The sequence below is a fragment of the Amblyomma americanum genome, chromosome 2 (genome assembly GCF_052857255.1).
Source record: "Amblyomma americanum isolate KBUSLIRL-KWMA chromosome 2, ASM5285725v1, whole genome shotgun sequence".
Lineage (NCBI taxonomy): Eukaryota > Metazoa > Arthropoda > Arachnida > Ixodida > Ixodidae > Amblyomma > Amblyomma americanum.
In genome coordinates this window covers 73,265,156-73,283,847 of record NC_135498.1, presented here as the reverse complement: position 1 = coordinate 73,283,847, position 18,692 = coordinate 73,265,156, and the positions used below count along the sequence as shown (strand labels likewise).

The 18,692-nt window shown below is 45.7% G+C and overlaps 1 protein-coding gene across 1 annotated transcript; it reads right to left on the bottom strand.

Moving 5' to 3' along the window:
• Positions 1–1,114: 1,114 nt before the first annotated feature.
• LOC144119752 (uncharacterized) lies at positions 1,115–17,442 on the bottom strand. The gene is made up of 7 exons (XM_077652296.1): positions 17,215–17,442; positions 16,215–16,280; positions 15,342–15,978; positions 7,401–7,455; positions 3,664–3,718; positions 1,953–1,979; positions 1,115–1,756 (listed from the first exon to the last, which is right to left on the bottom strand). Exons 1-7 carry the CDS (start codon positions 17,440–17,442, stop codon positions 1,115–1,117), a joined length of 1,710 nt encoding a protein of 569 aa, XP_077508422.1.
• Between the last annotated feature and the right edge of the window lie 1,250 nt (positions 17,443–18,692).

The window sequence follows — 18,692 nt, the reverse complement described above, 5'->3', positions numbered from 1 at the left end:
GGCCCATCCTGCTCTATAACTAATTAATTGCATACTTGTACATCTCTTTTAGTGTAAGAGCACTAACCCGCAGATTGTGAAGCTGGCAAAACCTGCTCTTGCAGATTGTATGTTCGAAAAGCGTGATCACTCCGTGCCCGGCACTCCCGCTCATCGGCGTCTTCTATACTGCGCAAATTCGTGCTTCGCACTGATGGGAATCTATTAAACTTTCTCTGTCATTTTTTAAACAAAAAATTAGGTATTTTTAGCACTTTTGCTCAAACTTTCGTTGAATTGCTGTCAGATCGCCATGGACAGGTGTGTGTTGTTAAGAGAAATAAATGCATCATGCTTTGAATGGTTATAAGCCTTAGAGCAGAACACATTTTGCATTGTAGTAGACAAGACACTTCGGCTAAAACATATTTACGGGAAAAGAGGTAAGGCTAACGTTGAGAATATCATTCTTAGACTTTTAAGGAGTGAGAACACTTGATAAGAAACCCCGCACCTGCGACTTGAATGCACTACCGGGAACCAAGGTTATACATTAGCTTTCATTCTGTCCACAGAACATTACACGAATGGCAGAAAGGAAGAGATGTCCGAAAGAGTTTAGTGTGTGCTGACAGGTATGGCTCTGAATAATCGCGCGTCAAAAAACCACGCTGAAGTAAAAATTAGGCGTTTATTTTGAAAGCTTCCTTGCCATCGGCAGAAGAAAGCTGGGCAGTTGAGGTGCTGTTTCTGCTGGTGTCTCGTCAAGTACCAACCTCTGAAAGTCACAATGAAATATGGTAAGAAGGCACGTTAGAGGCAAAGGTAACGCTAAAAATGCATATCAAAGAGCAATATCCTCTATTTAAAAACGGTTATAATTCATACCTCAACATTCAAAATATATGAACCAGGAATTAAGCAGGACAATCTTTCATGATCAACATTTACACTTGTACATTAAAATACTCGGCCCTATTTCATGTTTTGGAAGGATAAGGAGCATCGATCCCTCTAAAATCATCAGTACTTTACCCCCTGGCATAGGGGGTTTGGAATACTAAGATAACCGCTAGGTGAACGCAGTAGTGGGGATGAGGATTCTGCGCTTGCTACCATTAAAGGAGCTTTACTGTTACTCACACTTCTTCTTGCGAAGGAGGGCGCCGTAGTGGTATGGGCTGCCGAGGCCATATCCGTAGTTGAGGCCGTAGCCGAGGAGACCGTGGCCGTAACCGTAGTGGCCGACGCCGTAGCCAACAGTGCCAACACCGTAGCCATAAACTGGGGCGGCGTGATAAGAAGCAACAGCTGGAGCAGCGTGGGCAACGGTGGCCACAGCTGGGGCGTGGTGGACGGTGGTGGTGGCAACAGCTGGGGCAGCGGCGTAGGCGGCAACAGGGGCAGCGGCGTAAGTTGCGACAGCTGGAGCGGCGGCGTAGGCGGCAACTGGAGCAGCATGAGCAACGGTGGTAACAGCTGGGGCGGCAGCGTAGGTGGCGATCGCCGGAGCAGCCGCGTAGGTGGTGGCAACCTTGGTCACGGCTGGAGCAGCGGCGTAAGTAGCCACAGCTGGGGCAGCATGGTACGTGGCGACGGCTGGGGCAGCGTGGGCGACAGTGGCGACCGCTGGGGCGTGGGCAACGGTGGCCACAGCTGGAGCATATCCGGCGTAGCCAAGGCCGTAGCCAGCGTAGCCAACACCATAGCCAAGGCCGTATCCGGTGTAGCCACCGAAAGCGCTGGCGGCAAGAGCCAGGAGGATGCAGGTACGGATCTGCAAACGCGTTTCACAGGAAGATGTTAAATCCAGATGTAATATTATATTCGCCTCTTTCTACGTTGATAAACTCAAGCATGGCAGTAGAAATTTTTCCTATAATAACTGCTTTAAAGTTTTGGGCCATTTTAAACTTCTCTATGTAAGTCACATGATAATCGTGCAACTATAGTGAAAGGCGTCTGCTTCTTACCATGGTGTTTCTTGAGCCTGTGTTGAGTCAACTGCTAACTCATCCACTTCTTCGAGACCTTATATACTCGGAGCGCCGCGGAGTGCGTGCAAGGCGGTACCACGGCCTTTCTACGTAGCAAGCGGTGAAGGACAAGGAAGTTTTGAGGTTATTGTTTCGAATTACAGCCGTCAAGCGACTTTCTACGCTCAGCAGTGATGTAAAGGCGGTGTGCTATCAGAGTATTGATGGTACTCCGCCCAAGAACTCTCAAGGCGAGCTACGTAGGAATTCAGCACCGCTAGTGTAGCCCGAATTATTCGAGTAACGTCGTAGTTTTAAAGCAGGAATTCCTGCGCATGGGGTGCCGTTCTGCTGCTTAATTCTGTTTCGGTTGTGTGGCGACCGCTTTCAATCTGACACGTGAAGGGTTTGAGGAAGCAGCACAGCGCGGAGAAAAGCGGTGTCGCCAAAAGGCGAGAAAATTGTTCGTAAGGTCACTGATATTATTTTGCGAAGAAAAAAACGGAATGGCCTGAGGCTCGCTGCCAGTGAATCCCAACTGATACGCATTGGTGCTTCTTGCCGACGTTTCAGATTGGTGGGCATGTCGGCTTGCGTTTCAAAGCAAAATGCTGTGTTCGAGTGAGTGGTTTTGGAAGCGAAGAAACGAAGATGAATATGTGCTCTGGTGCTATATACCCACCTCTCTGGTGGGGAGAAAAATACTTCATGTTCCAGGCAAGCAATATCTGTGCGGTAAATGAATTTGATACTGAAGAGATCTAGACAGCCTGCCAGCAACAACCTCTGCCCACCGGCCTCATTTGGCGTCGGCTTAGCGATTTTAGCGATGAATTACCACGGGTCAATGCATCTGCGCTGTATGAGCGTAATGCTTGCGGCTTCGAACGCGCACTGGATTATTTTTCAACCGCGTAGCGAGATACACCAGAGTCCAATCTATCCATGCCTGTGCGATCTGCGAGATATTAGTGTCATGTGTTGCGTTGCGATTTGCGAAACTCTTGAGTTAATTTTCGTTCTCCTGTGCGAGAAACATGAATGAAGCGGTTACTGATGCATGTTTGCTTATTTCTGTGGTTTGTTGCTCGAGTTACGGTAATGTAAGGCAGTCAAGGGTTTGTCTGCATTCACGTTTGCGGTTCTTCCTCTCATCTTATTTGTGCTTGCATTCGAACGTTCCCGGCGGTCTGCATGTCTTCAAAAACCGCAGAGTGGCAATAACAAATACGCTGCTCTTTGTTAATAGATCAATTAATGCCGCCTGTGAGACAGGGCTCATAATCTATTTTTCTTCTAATGACGCATCTACTCGTCATGCATCTAGGTAGTTGCATAGCACTTTATGGAAGCGTCATTTTTCTGCAGAGGGTCACCTTTTGAATGTTTAATAAATGCAGCAATGCGTTGTTAATTCTATCTGTTGCGTTTCATGTCGCTGCGTTGTTTCAAGAAGAAACAGAATAGCTTTTTCTTTGCGTATTCTTTAGTTCACGTTCCTATTCGCGCATCAGCTAGCTAGCGCTGTTCAAAAATGAAAAGGGTGACATGTGGGAAGTGCACCGCACGAGACCGGAATGTCGCACACAAAGCCCACCTGGCGTTCTATAAAACGAGTGTTGTATATCTAAAGGCATTCCGTCCTGTGATACGGACCCTTGACTTATTTGCATAGTCTAGCAAGCTTGTTGTGCAAGGTGGTGCTCACATGCGCCTCGATGCGCGACGACGACCTTAAATGGGCAGCCATCCTTTTGTCTTCCCTGCAAAAAAGGACATATAAGCACAAGTCACGGCTGTCCTTTACGGTTGAGGCCAATTTTGTCCAACCTAGTCGTTCGCTTTTCGTACGCCCGTTATGATCCGAATGTTGGCAGAAATTGTTTGTTGCGACTTGAGGTTGTAGTCTTCTGCCGAGATGACTGCAGCCTCAAGTCAAACTGCGTTTCCTTCCGCCGTCTCTTATCTTCACTTTGGTTTTTGTGTGTGCTTTGAACGCTTCCTTTTTATTGCTTCGCTTGCAATAAACATCTAGTTGCTAAAACAGATCATGCAAAACCAACTCGCCCAAAAGTTCGCGCATTAAGAAGCATTTCGTGCAGTTGCTCTCTTGAAAGTAGCATGAACAGCGGCAGCGCACAGGTGATACGGCACGCCAAAAGCATCTCAGAAAGTCGGCTACCGAGCTGAGCGCATTCGCCGCCTTCGCCGTTTACAGTAAATCACCACGCAAATTGACCTTTTAGCGTATTAGCGTCGTGTCTCGCTTCTTGTCTGCGCCTACTTAATTTACCATAATTTTCGCCATGGCAAGACCGTAACTCTGCAAGGTCTCCCCACGCACCACTCGTGTGCGTGCAGCCGCACCGCCCGGGCCCTTAGGAAGAGAATGGCGGACGACACTAGGCGCGTAGGAAAGAAGGCTCTATGAGGAAGAATTTGTCGCTGCGTATCAAAGTTTATCTAGGGACTTAGAGCCATTATGTTGCTATGGGTACGTTTTTTTATCATGTTGTTACGTGACGGCAAGGCGACGAACACAGTAAGACATGACCGATGGACTAGAAGACGACGAAGTAAACGGTGGTGCGGGCGGGAGCGTCATTTCGTACTGATAAGCCCATTACACTGAGTTGCACGGGCAGGGCACTTTATTTTTCGTTCTTTTTATAGTCCCGCTATAATTTTTGTATTCATCGGCTTCTCGTCACGTAACATCATGTTCGGCAGTTAGTTATTCACATTTCTTTTAAGGTGCATGATTACCGATTCCAGTCCTCTTGCTGCCTGGATATCAACGGTTCACGGAAAGTGCAATTTATAAAAAAAGGACAAACTTCCTTACATGTTATGCGCTTGGTGATAAGCGCCAGAATGTGTTCCGTGCTTCGACTCGTTGACAGCATGCGGCGCCCTGGGTTCGGCAGTGTGGTGCAACCGAGAACGAGTCCTGGCTACTGAAGCTAAAATATACCGTCTATGCCACAATTATCCGGAATACTGTGGCAGCTTCCAAAATGCCCCTAAGGCATGGTGGAGGAGCGGCGGTCACCAGCCTTTCTCGGTTGCAAAGATGCCTTCCTTGATGACAAAATGTGCCATTGCAATCGGCCACTTAACGATAAAGAACCCAAACTGCATTAGAAGGCCTGGTTACTGTTTGCAAAACCGTTACGCGCAGTATGGGATTCGCGTGCCTAGTCAAGCTCACAACATCTATATTTCCGCACTTGCAATGCGCAGGTACCGAGAGGGCAGCGCTCTCGGCCTAAGTTGTTTAGGGTGGTCGAGGGTGAGTAGATATCAGTCTGCTCTGTTCGGTGTGTGACCAAGGTGTTCTATGCGTGGGGCTCATAAAAACGGCGATAACACAGATAATCTGTGTCCACCCTATTGCAAGTATATAGAGAAATCTCCAAGTGTGATAATTTGCGAGTCAAATGCGCTCCTTAAGTGCCTGAAATTAAAACGAAGCTGTGAAAAGCATCAAAAATTAGAGACCGTGCAAATTGTGCCGGTATTACTGAAAAAGGAGCACATGGCTCTGCTCATTACTCCAACCCCGGCTTTGCACCTTTTCTTTTCGTGTCACTAGCTTGGTCAACGGTAAAATTTCTTGGGCAATTTCTGGAAATTCGTGATTTATGCAGCCTTTTGCGGCACTGCACAAAACAACAGCACGTGCAAGTTTCTGCGCCGTCCAAGGTGTCAATATTACCCCCAAAAGCGGAATAATGTTACGCCGGCCTCCCCCAGAGGCCAACTACAACCACGTTTTATACTAGCAAACAAGTCTCTGCACGGTCCCTACAATTTTGCCTCTCGCAGTCAGGATAGCATACTGCGATGCTGTCGCGGTAGCAAAATTCAGCTCGGCTTCTATATGGCCGCATTTCTTAAGTGTGCTTCCTAGGAGCTGTCCCATAATACTAGTAATATTATATTGAAAGATAGAAAGAATGCAATTTTAGAGCTTAATTTTTTCTCTGAGGCTGCTATTTTTTCTGCAGTATTGAGGACGTCGTGGAAAGCAACAAAAATTCCAGCTGTCCGAAGCAGGACTGGTTGTTGTCAGCACTGTGCTTTTGGCGACGCTACCTGGAAGAGATAGAGTTGAATTTTCCGTCGTCTCAATGAACTTGGTCCCATACACTTGCTCTTTTTCTGGTTCCAGAAATGGGGGAAATGTCTATTAGAAGTATCGTTCCAGGAAACCCAAGTTTTTTTTTCATTCCTGTACAAAATGTGCCATTTCGTGGTGATTGGTTTTTCTAACAGCTTAGCAGATTTAAGTTTACCATACGAGTACATTAGCATTATTTAACCAGCAGCCGCACTTGCATGACAAGGCAGTCGTAAAATATGCTTCTTCTGCTTTGCCTCTTTTTGTTGATCTTTTGTTTTCAAACGCAGGGGTAATGTTTAGCCCGGTATAAATTCACACCACCTTAGAAGGAAGGACGTGTTTTTTTACAAGCTGTAGGCAGTGTCGGAGGTCGGAGGTCTATGCAAACAGGCTGTCTTTAGGATCCTAACTATAGTTTATTTGGTGGATCAAAGAGCTGACGTCGGAGACTGGTCCAGAATAGCGAGCACAGCACCGAAGATGACGATAGAGGCCACACTACATTACCAACATTATAATATTGCTAATGTGATTGTGAAGTGAAATGTAATTACATAACAGTTTTTTGTTTGTCAGTGCATAATAAGCAGAATAAATTTTATCAGTGGACAGGCACCGCACTAGTAATACACGTTGGACCAAAAAGTGCAAAATTAGGGACTGATTAGCAATGCACGTTGACATCATAGGCGCTTGCGCTGATTCACTGCAGGTGGTCTGAGGAGGCGGGATCATTTTGGGGCACTGCAGCTAGAGTAAAATCTAGTTATCTGTCATATAAACCTGCCATTTACCATTCGTAGATTTGGTGCATGCCGCAGACTCGCGGCTAACAGCAATGCTTCGCAATATTTTCTGTGATACCATGGGTCATTTTATGCGGCAGCATAAGAGCCCACCTACCGCACCATCGACAGGTGACACACTTTTAAACCTGCGAGTCTTCAAGTTAGACATAACAACGTTGGCAGGGTCGTACACCATACAGCCAAATGTCACCTGCTACCTGCCACTCTTAGCAGGTGGAAGAGCAGTGATAGGGGAATATTCCTTTCGTCTTCCAGGGGAGAAAATGGAGAGAACAGAAGGTGACTGCCACGGTAAGGACCCTCTCAAAGTTATTTATGGTTATTCCTTTAAAACCTCTCAAAATTCGTTACTGTATTTACAGATTCCACTATTTAAATTTATCAGCCGCTTGAGATAAACCTGGATTAATTTCTCCTGTTTGGATCTGCACCAAACCCTGGCCAATCCCTCACCGTGGGTACGTGCCATCGCTTTTAAGGCAACAACAACAACAGCAACCACCCTCTCACCTTCCAAAGTTGCTACATGGAAGAGCCAGCAGCGAACTACCAGCTGCCAATCGCGCTAGGAGACAATGTGGGGAGAGGTAAACCTGCCTTACAAACTGTGTGTCATATGTGGTCATGCATGACAGCTCACAACGAAGTTCTTATGCAATCGCATTGTGAAAGGCAAATGTAATAAAGTGTGTTCCAAGCTGTTGGCTGTCTGCTCAGAGTAGACTGAATGTTTATTGGAGCACTGTCCTTACGTCTTATTAACTATAGCAACGAGGCATAAAGAGAGCCTGCCTTCTATGAGGAACTGTGGACGTGCCATTTGTGGAATGCAATACCAGCGGACTTGCATTATGTGGTGCTAAAAACAGGACACTTTCATAAAGGCGAGTATTCTTGCCGTCATTACTCGGCTGCATGCGAGCGCATTATGACTCATTTGAGGATGAAGACCAGACTTCTGGTAACGCCGTTATAAAATGCCTCGTCTAAGAAAACAAAAACGCGGAAACTGTAAAGAGGAATATTCGCAGTTAAGATACCCATGGGGCTTACGCCGCACGTGCTTTCTTAAGGCCACAGAAAAGCCCTGACTCGACCACGTGAAAGTCGTTCCTCGGATCTGCACAGTTTCCACTCGTCTAAAAAACTTCTACAAAGAAGATTATCGGGCGTCTGCCCCGAAGGAAACTGTGGAACCCCGGCCATTATGGAGGGCACGTACTCGAAGCTCGCCCATCCTTCGCATCGCGTGTTCCACGTGTAAAATTTCCTGGAGGGTGCTAGCCGCGCTAAAAACGCATTACACTTGACATTCCGGACAAGTTGCCTAGTTCGTGCAAATGGCGAAAGCAACCTTTAGAGGTTTCGACTTGTTAATAGAAAGTAGGGCAGTGCTATAACAGAACTCGGCGCGGATGTCAAACGACAGTTGAGACTGGACTCATTGGCCGAGTCTGAGTCGACGGTTTCTGAACAAAGGTTTTGTATTGCAGAAATGGCACAGATTACGCTGTACACAACGACAAATGCAGTCACTGAAATCGGCTTAAGAATTAACATGCTAGTGTGGTCGAAAATTTTTCCGTACTCGGATATTTGCACAGGTTTGAAGTAATTAATGTCAATGGTAATAACAAAATGTGGTACGTCGAAATGCGTCCAGCCAGGGGTATACGACTGTAAATAAAATTTATGTTTTTTTAGCGATGCCTTCTAGATGCATTTTTCTGTGCGGAGTTTAAGTCGTGATGCGTTGAAGCACTGGTTGCCTGCCGCCATGAAAGGTCCTCAGCGAGAGCTCCAGCAGTCAACATGTGGCCAGTCAGAAGGTGGCAGTAGCGCATGTAGGAGATGTACAGGGGAGAGTGGTAACTATTAACGACTTGTCGTTTCTAGCAAGCGATACTAGCGGCCATGCTCAACTTGATGCTAAAAGCGGACGCGGTCATCAAGGGGAGAGTTCTCGCTATCACTACATTGGTCTATGTGTTACGCGAATAGTACCGAATTGGAGAGAAACGAAAATTCAGAAATGATGATCTTATTCTGATAAAAAAAAGACTCAAAGAATTCAAATCTGTTGACCCTTTCTCCAGAGCCGGTTGAGCACTTAAAACTAGTAAAAAAAAAGCCAAGGAAAAGGGGTGCTCTTTATGACGTGCGCGACGGTAACCAACACCCAACGAAACGGCAAAGCATATGCGATATTTTTTTTTTAATTTGCATTTTAATTGAATTGAGAATATTATTGTAATTTTTCTCTTAAACACAATTTATAACAGAGCAGGACAAAAACAGCCGCATGCCGCCGGTGGGATCCGAACCCACGACCTCCGAATATCGTGTTCGGTGCTCTACCAAGTGACCTACAGCGACGACTTTAGCTTCCGGGGGGAATTAAATAATATTCAGCTTTCTGGAGTATGTGTAGTGTAACTGTACATTGAGAGTGTTCACCAGCGCCACCCTCGACCATAGCGGCGGACATAGTACGTCACGTATTAATGCGAGTGACACGTAGGAACGTGATCTAGCGGCGACAACGGAAGCTGTGCGAGAACCCTATTCTACTACCAGTGGCATCAAGGCAGCCTGTCGATGTCGTGGGTTCGGGTCCCACATGCGCCATGTGGTTGTTTTTTGTTCTGCTTTCTTATCAATTATATTTAAACGATAAATTATTTCGACTAATGATCTCCTTTCCATTAACACCGCGAAATAAAAAGGTCCCCTACGCTTTTTGATTTCGGTGGCTGTTTACTTCCAGCATGAAAAACCAGTACTGTTAGAGAAAAGACCGTTGATATTTTCAAGCTGCCGGTGAGGGAAGGAGAAGGAAACGAACTGTAGGTGTTTACTATACCGCGAAAAATGTCAAATGTGGATTTGATAGATAATCGCGGACGACACAGCATCATCAGTCCTATGACTTTTGATGTGAAGGTAGCATGGTGGGGTCACAGCAGGGACGGGAAATCTGGACACGACATGAGCTTACGAATAAGACAGCGTAAAAATATTTATAAGGAGCGCGAGTAATAGTAAAAAAAAGACGAAGGAGATGGTATAGGTTGGGAAAGGCGCTTATTCTACACTGCCGTGCCCTTTCTGAGCGTTCCTTAGCCATAGCTGCTTACTTGGGGCCCTGGCTGGTTCACAAAAGCCTAACAATATTCCGCTCTTTTTTTATTGGCTACCGGCCACTTAGCAAGTTGGATTAACACGCTGTCCTGCCAGCGAAGGGCGCAAAATTACCGATGGTATGCCTCCTTCCCTCACACACGGGTGCATTACAAGGCCCAAGGGCTCCCGCCACTGGAGAAAATTTAGTGCAGGGCGAGGAGACGGTGACCTTAGCTAGAGGTGTCGATTGCGCCTCCATTATTTACCCTCCCCGTTTGTACTGACTAGCCATACGAAACTTGCAGTAACAATTTTTCGGGGAACATATCTGGATTGGGGGTCTTGGTTGCCCTTGGGTGAAGAAAGGCACAAGCAGTTTCCTTACAATTAACGGTGGTACCATCCGACACCGCGAGTAGCACGGCACCACAGTTTCCTATCATCACCATTATCCCAGCTGCGTCCACTGTAGAAGAAAACCCACTCATCTTGCTCTGCAAAGCCATGTCCTATGCGAGCCACGGGTGCGCTATCCTCACACATTTTCTTTCTTCTGCCCACCTACGTACTTACCACCACCTAGGAACCACCACATTACCCTGCAGGACACTGTTATCTTTCCTGACGTCCATCTCCAAATCCATTTCTTCTGGTTGATTTCAGCTCCGATATTAATAACTCGCGTTTATTATCTAGCTCATTCTGCTCTCTTCCTGTATCCTAACTTTATCCGTATCATTTTCCTCTTTAGACATTGCTTCGTTGTCCTCCATTCAATTTCGAGCCTCACCTATAGCTGCCTCCACGCTCCTTCACCACTAGGGAGTGCTGATAAGATATTACTCATCTATACTTTTTCTCTTAAATGTTCCTCTGAAGATCTCTGCATAGTGCACTATGACACATTTATGCTCCATGCTGTTTTCGTCTTGTGGTCTGTATCTGTGTTAGGTGCGTGCCCTAGAATCATGCCTTCCGTCGCCATTTTCCACGCTTCGCTGTCTATCGACTGGTTTTTGAAAGCATGCCGGCTGTCGACATGTGTTATAATTCAAGGTTTAAACCGGAATGGAAAAAATGATAAATCTACGCCAAACTCAATTTTCGGAATTCGGTTAAAACCCAGAAATTCTCTTGTTGATTGCATGTGCACCACTGCTTGCTGGCTATTGAGTACAAGGTGCACTCAACTAAATGAGAAAATAATATGGGTAGTCAATCCTCGAGCATTGTAAGATGACGTTACCGTTGGATTCAATAATAAAGTTGTAGGTTTCAAACATTGATTTACTAACTTACACGGCTCTGAAGACCAAGGAAGGCTCCAATATTCTACATCCTTCATCCGCTATCCTAGAGGTTTTCACTCGTATCACCCCTAAGGGCCGTTTTTTTTTCTGTTGACCGCAACAGCTCACCGGCAGTTGCATTGCTGTAGTCAGCACGCAGAGCACGTGATGCCCTGCCCTCTCACTCAACTAAGAGCAACAGCTCAATGATGCCATGAAAACCTAGTGTTAAAACTAAACTGCGTTTTCCTGCAAAAGCCCCACTTCACGAAGTTTATCCGGCTCACCAAGTTTGTGGGAAGCTTCACCTTCAAGTTAATCTTCGTCAAACAATAAAATAGTAAATAAAATATCGTTGAAGCCGGGATTGGAACTTGTGTCGGCACGCAACGCTGGCCACTGCACGAAAGCACTATGCTATTGCCGCAGCCGATAACGCCTGGCGTTAAACTGCGACGAACTCATGCGCTGCTCATTGCACATGGTTGTCTTCTTCAGCTAATGCTACTACAGAACTAACATACACAATCTCGCGCTGTGCACTGCATATCTTCGTCTTCATCAAGTAATGCTACTCCTAAACTAATAACACCGCCAGACGTGTCAACGACCCAACAAAGCAAAACCTTTAACCAACCAAGCTAAACACATGCTTTCACACGTCTACTCAGTTAAACTAAGTCATAACTCTGCCACTTTTCTTGTCGTCCGGTTCTATTATTTAACTTACCCTGATTTTTTTTAATCACGACATCATTTTTTTCGACCAGAGTTGTACATACGACCGTGTGAGCATTAATCAGCGGAAACCTATTTCTTGTGCGACATAATGACCGAAATATGTCGTATAAGTACAGCAACATTGAATTACAATACAGAAAAAAAAACCTTGTTGTTCATCCATAGGAAATAAATTCGCCAAAAAAAAACGAAAAGTGCGCTGTGAACAAAAAACCCCGAAAAACACCTTCTAGTTTTCAAAGCATAAAGCCAAGAACTTTTTCCCCTAGCTATAACCACATGCGCGTTGCACTCTGAACGGCGAGGATTATGAAGAACCAAAGCAGAATCGAAGATGAGCAATGAATGATTATTTGAAAGGGTACGTACTTGCGCGAAGAAGACGGGACACAACAAAGAAACACACACGACCTGTACAGAGCAGAGTCGCGCTCTGCACATGTCGTGTGTGTTGCTTTGCTGTATCCCGTCTTGTTTGCGCAAGTACGTACCCTTTCAAATATGAACCGACTCACCCAAACAAGAGTATTCCTTAAATGATTATTGTACCGCGCTCGTAAACATTTTTTCTAGTTGACGCTTTATCTTACTAGAAACGCTAATTTCTCTCACGACCTCATTCTCTATTAATGCCCTTCATTATCTGTGATTACGCATCTAAGCACACAGCTTTTACTTAACGCCGAATCCTAGTATGATCCTTGCTTCACTGAAGCTGCTTTTTCAGGAGCAGGACTTCCTTTGGTCAGTTTTTGAGTCCCTTTAGTAAGAAACCCTCAGTGAGGTCTCCCTTGGTGGATCGTGTTTTGGCAGAGGTAATACGCTACCTGCATGCTACCGTACCTCGCTTCTTCACCAGTGGACAAGCTTCACTACACTACACTTCTCCCTGAATTAGCTCTCTAAGGCGTCTCCGGCGGCTGCGGCGAGGCCAAGGTCATAATGGCAGAGCGAGAATTCAGGTGCTGCCACCGCACAGCCGCTCCACTTCAAAGAGTGGAACGTTGCAAGACCAAATATGTTTTGTCACCCAGAGCTTTGAAACAACGCGCGCGAAATGCAAGAACAGCGCGCATAGCCGGGCGTCGCTCGAGACAAATACAAGGTTATAGATGTGTACTTGCTTTTTTTCAGTGTGCAAAATCTTTGTTTTTTAGTGTTTTCATCGATCGTATCGAGCAGTTCAGGCTGTCGTAGAAAGCCAATGGGGAACGCTTTCGATGGTACCAGAAACGTTAATAGCAAGAAAATTGAAGCCTGCCGGCGGTAGCTCCGCGGATATATGCTTTGTTGTAGTCAAATATTACTATATGTTAAAAAAGTGAGCTCATAAACTCTTTCTCGTTAAAGGATGCTTTTGTCCAGAAATGATGGGTGTGATATTTGGCGAGAAAAATTAGCGCAGTGTTTATATGTAACCTCATAGACTAACTTCACCCCAAACAGCGGGGACGGGTGCTTTCTCCTAAGCTAACAAAATAAATATTCCGCTAATCCCCCACCCCGGGTCAAACCGCTGCTTCGCATACATAATGTAATATTCTACCTAACGCCGAGCCACACTAGTACACGCCGTGCCTATGAAACCTTTGCGCCGTCGAGTCGCCTTATGGCATAAACCTACAAAATGTAGGTTTATGCAACAAAAAACTTTCCACTGTGACGTAACCAAAAGTTAAGACACATTTTGAACCAAGCAGCTGTTTATTTTACAATTTTAAGCAATATTCCTACACCGATCTAGTAGTTCTGCTCTAGAAATGCAGCATCTCTCATAGCATAAGGTCACACCCGCCTCACCTAGGAGCGCGTAAGAGAGCACTACGGTTTAATTTGCTTCCAATGTTCTGCCAACAACATCTGCGCTTATTCCGGACCACGTCTCAGAGTCAGAAAATAAATAAGTTTGACACCGATTGCAGCGCTAAATCACATTTTAAATTGCAGCGGATTCTCTTATCATTAGAAAAAGAAGGCGGGTCGCCGAACCAACTTGCAGTATACTCCTTCTTTTGTACGTTTTTTTCTAATACTTCCTCGCCATCTGCACCATGCAGCACCGCCTTATTTGGACTTAGGCAAAAGGCAGAAGGTGCCTTTACTTTTCTGTATCTGTATTGTTCTTGTTCATTTCCGCTGAATATATACCAATAATCTGTCACGTATTTTGTGACTCAACACCAACACTTGCATGTATTTATTTATTACTTAACGTAAATACAGACCTAAAATAATCACCATTTTTTGTAGATTTTATAGTGTCGAACGAATTTCGTTATTTCTTCTTGTTTATGTTACTTTCCGTCGTGCTGTACGAATCCCGCTCGCACAGAATTACTACTTTCCACACGTCCATCCGGCAGTGTAGCTATTTTATTGCACGCAACTACCTCTACATTTAAATACGAAAATTAAGTTTTCGTACGACTATCCTCAAAATTTCGATGAAGCGCATTAGGTCGCTAAGGGAAGACGTTTAGTGTTGACAGGAAGAAATGCATCATACTTTGCTTGAGTAGAAGCCCTAGAGCAGAAGAGCGTCTATGCTTGCTGAGGTGTAGTGCATAAGCTAAATTAACCAAAATATATTTGCCGGGCGAAAGCTAAGATTTTTATGAAGATGAACCTTTTTAGACTTTTAAGGAGTGAAAATGCTTGCGAAGAAACCTGCACATGGGGCTTGAATATACTGGGCACTCCAGGAGCATCAGATTTTAAATGACTTTCGCTCTGCCCTTAGAACATGGCACTCGAGTCAAGGTAGGAGAAGTCCAAAATTGCATAATGTCTGCTGTCAGGTATCACCTCGAATAATGGCATGTCAATAAGCTACAATGAAAAAAAGTAGGCATTTATTTCGAAAACTTTCTTTCCATGGGCAACAGAAAGCTGGGCAGTTGACGTGCTGTTTGTGTTGGTGTCTAATCCAGTCAGAACCTCTGAAAGTCGCAAAGAAATACAGAAAAGGGACATGTTAGATTAAAGACGGCGTCAAGAATACACATCTAAAAGCAATTTCTGAATATTATAAACTGTTATTATATATATCTCAAGCACCAATAAATATCACAATCAGGAAGTACTATTTTCCTTTCACATCAATATTCCCAGTTATAGTTTAGAGTACTAATAGACCCTTTTACAGGTTTCGAAGAAGCAGTAGCTGCACGCAGTAAATTTATCAATGCTTTACACCCTGCACCAGGCGTTTAAGATACTAAGATAACAGATAACAGATCGCAGAAGCAGAGGTCAGGCTTCCCTGCTTGCTAAAGTTACAAGCTTTACAAATACTCACACTTCTTCTTGCGAAGGAGAGCGCCGTAGTGGTAGGGGCTGCCGAGGCCATACCCGTAGTTCAGGCCGTAGCCGAGGAGACCGTGGCCGTAACCGTAGTGGCCGACGCCGTAGCCAACAGTGCCAACACCGTAGCCATAAACTGGGGCGGCGTGGTAGGAAGCAACAGCTGGCGCAGCGTGGGCAACGGTGGCCACCGCTGGGGCGCGGTGCACGGTCGTGGTGGCAACAGCTGGGGCAGCGGCGTAGGTGGCAACAGCAGGAGCAGCGGCGTAAGTGGCGATGGCTGGAGCGGCGGCGTAGGCGGCGACTGGAGCAGCGTGAGCGACAGTGGCAACAGCGGGGGCGGCAGCGTAGGTGGCGATGGCTGGGGCAGCCGCGTAGGTGGTGGCAACCTTGGTCACGGCTGGAGCAGCGGCGTAAGTAGCGACAGCTGGGGCAGCATGGTACGCGGCGACGGCTGGGGCAGCGTGGGCGACAGTGGCGACCACTGGGGCGTGGGCAACGGTGGCCACAGCTGGGGCGTATCCGGCGTAGCCGAGGCCGTAGCCAGCGTAACCTACGCCGTAGCCAAGGCCGTATCCGGTGTAGCCACCGAAAGCGCTGGCGGCAAGAGCCAGGAGGATGCAGGTACGGATCTGCAAACGCGTTTCACAGGAGGATGTGAAACCGAGATGTAATATTATATTCTCCTTTTTCTACGTTTATAATCTCAAGCATGACAGTAGCAATTTTTCCTATAACTGCTTTAAAGATTTGGGGCATTTTAAACTTCTATATGTATATCACATGATAATCGCGCAACTGTAGTGAAAGGCGTCTGCTTCTTACCATGGTGTCTCTTCAGCCGGTGTTGAGTCAACTGCTAACTCACCTCTACTTCGAGACCTTTTATACTCGTAACGCCGAAGGATGTGGGAAAGATGGTACTATGGCCTTTCTACGTAGAAAGCGGTGAAGGAGAAGGAAGTTTTAAAGGGATTGTTCGGAATGATTGCCGTCAAGGGACCTATATACATTCAGCAGTGATGTAAAGGTGGTATACTAGCAGGATACTGATGGCTCTCCACTGAGGGACACGCCAACTCAGTAGCATAGGCATTCAAGGTCGCTAGTTCAGCCAGAAATATTCTTGTAACGTCGTAGTATTAAACCAGACATTCGTTCGAATCGGGCGCCTTTACGCAGCTTAATTTGGTTTCGCATGTGTTGCGCCTACTCTCAGTAAGATACGTGAAATGCGTGAGGAAGCACCGTAGCGCGGTCAAAAGTCGTATCGTGAAAAGAGGAGGAAAAGCGTTCGGAAGGTCACTGACATTATTTTTTGAAAAAAAAATCGAATGGACTGAGGCTTGGTTGCCGTGAATCCCAATCATTGCGCCTCGACGCTTCTTGGCGACTCCTTCAGTTTGGTGGTCGTGTCGGAATCCTTTTTATGTTAAATCCCTTAGCATCTGTAGTGTGCACCTGAGCAGAGGCGCTTTCGCAACCTTCCATCTCGCGTCAGCAGGGATGCCCCTGTCTTGGTCTGGGAATATTTTGTTTACAATACACAAGAGAATGGTGTGTCAGAAATGTTGCGTACTTTGGTTGATATATTGAGAGATTAAAAGGAGGTTTTCAGTTGTCTCAAAGAAAATCTATATATTCCACATTTATCGGCCTATTTCCCATCAATGGCATGAATTTTTCACGCAGTGTGTACCTTCAAGCAGGTATAAAAATAATTAATTTGCATTTTTCACAGAAATAAAGCGGAAGAGGGAAGGCGGGAATGTTAACCAGAGGGGTATTTCGGTTGCATACCCTCAACTCGGGTATATTGATAAGGGGATTGAGAAGGGGAAGGGAAAGGCACAGTTCAAAATTTTCACTAAAGGAAGTCGCTCCCAGGTGTCAAACAGTGCTGTGTCGGCCTTGAGGGCAGTCAACTGCTGTGGCGACGAAGTGGGGATCTCAACCTTTGTTAAAGGGCAAGGATCGAGGCTCTCCAGTGCAATAAGCAGCGCACGGCTTTCAGTCGCAAAAGAGCAGCACTGACTCGGAAGACGTAAGACAGTCTCCTCGCAGCCACATCCTTCCATAGCAGTGCTGTCGGCCATCCCAATTCGCAATATGAATTACTTTGTTAAAGCAACACTGACCCATCGAATTCATAGCAATTAGTCTTCAAGGACGCGGTATATTATTGGCAGACGAAGGCAAAGTCCGGAGTCCAATGCCTTGAGGCGACTATTCAAAAACTCGCCGATGTTCTACGCAAAAAGTGTGATGTGCAGCTTTCATAATTATGGGGACAATCGGTGAAGTCAGCCTGACGGCATTTGGCGCAGACAGTATGTGCTGCGAAACACTTGCGTGGTCATACAAGCTCAAACGTCGTGCCGCGTCGGTGGTGGAAACTTAGTGCACTTGGCTGAGCTTAGATCTCGGCGAGAGGTTATTTGTGAGCTTGCAGTCGACTACTTTACTCGGTTTCTTGCTGGGAACTTTACACATGGAGCTCATAAAAATAGGAAACATATCAGGTTCCACTGGTGGCAGCATATAGAAGGCAGTCTAGGAATGATTGAGGGTGGTTCTTAATGAGTTTCAATTTTTAATTTAGAAAGGTATTGTGAAAGAAACTGAAGAGTTATAGACCATATATCTCAATTATAATTTTTCAAAAAAAGTTTTAGCTGTAATTGCTAATGGATCCAGACCACGTTTATGTATTAGGATACCAATTTCATTTCATGGAATGGGTTTTCGAAAATAGATGACTTCATGGCACATGTCAAGGTTAGAACGATAGCTTGGAACTCAAGGTGTCGATATTACGGTGTTTGTGGGAAAGCAATAATTAAAAAAATACGCTTTTGCATTACTATGAGTTCTCTTCGCGCGTTCACTGAAGCGGGCTGGGCAAGGCATTTAATCCTGAAGATGGTTCCCAAGGTCATGATGAGATTTCGCACTGTGTTTCGCTAAGCACTGCTAAACTTTTTAATTACAACATTCATTGTCTGGGTTGTAGTTTTGGAAATACAGCGAGCCATAAGTGCACCCAATATCTGAAATGCAGAAATAGATATCCACTTTCTTCCACGGGCTGAACATTTTGGCATTATAGGCACAAGAATTATGTTCTCGGCGGCCAAAAACCTCACTGCAGACACATGATTAATGAAGCACAGCACCACGATCACGGTGCGGTTTTGCATCGCGCTTTAAACAGAGATTTAAATCGTTTTTTGGATAACAAAACGATACGGATATGAAAAAGACGCCACAGTTTTGGCGACGGCTTCGAAAGTGCTGATTTGCTATACAGTATAAATGACGGTTAACGGAAACACGCTAAAGCTTG

Coding starts and splice junctions, on each gene's coding strand:
- LOC144119752 (XM_077652296.1), bottom strand. CDS start 17,442: ATGGCCGACAGCACTGCTATGGAAGGATGTGGCTGCGAGGAGACTGTC. Junction 15,979..16,214: donor TAAAAGGTCTCGAAGTAGAG/GTGAGTTAGCAG, acceptor ACGCGTTTGCAG/ATCCGTACCTGCATCCTCCT. Junction 1,757..1,952: donor CAGGCTCAAGAAACACCATG/GTAAGAAGCAGA, acceptor ACGCGTTTGCAG/ATCCGTACCTGCATCCTCCT.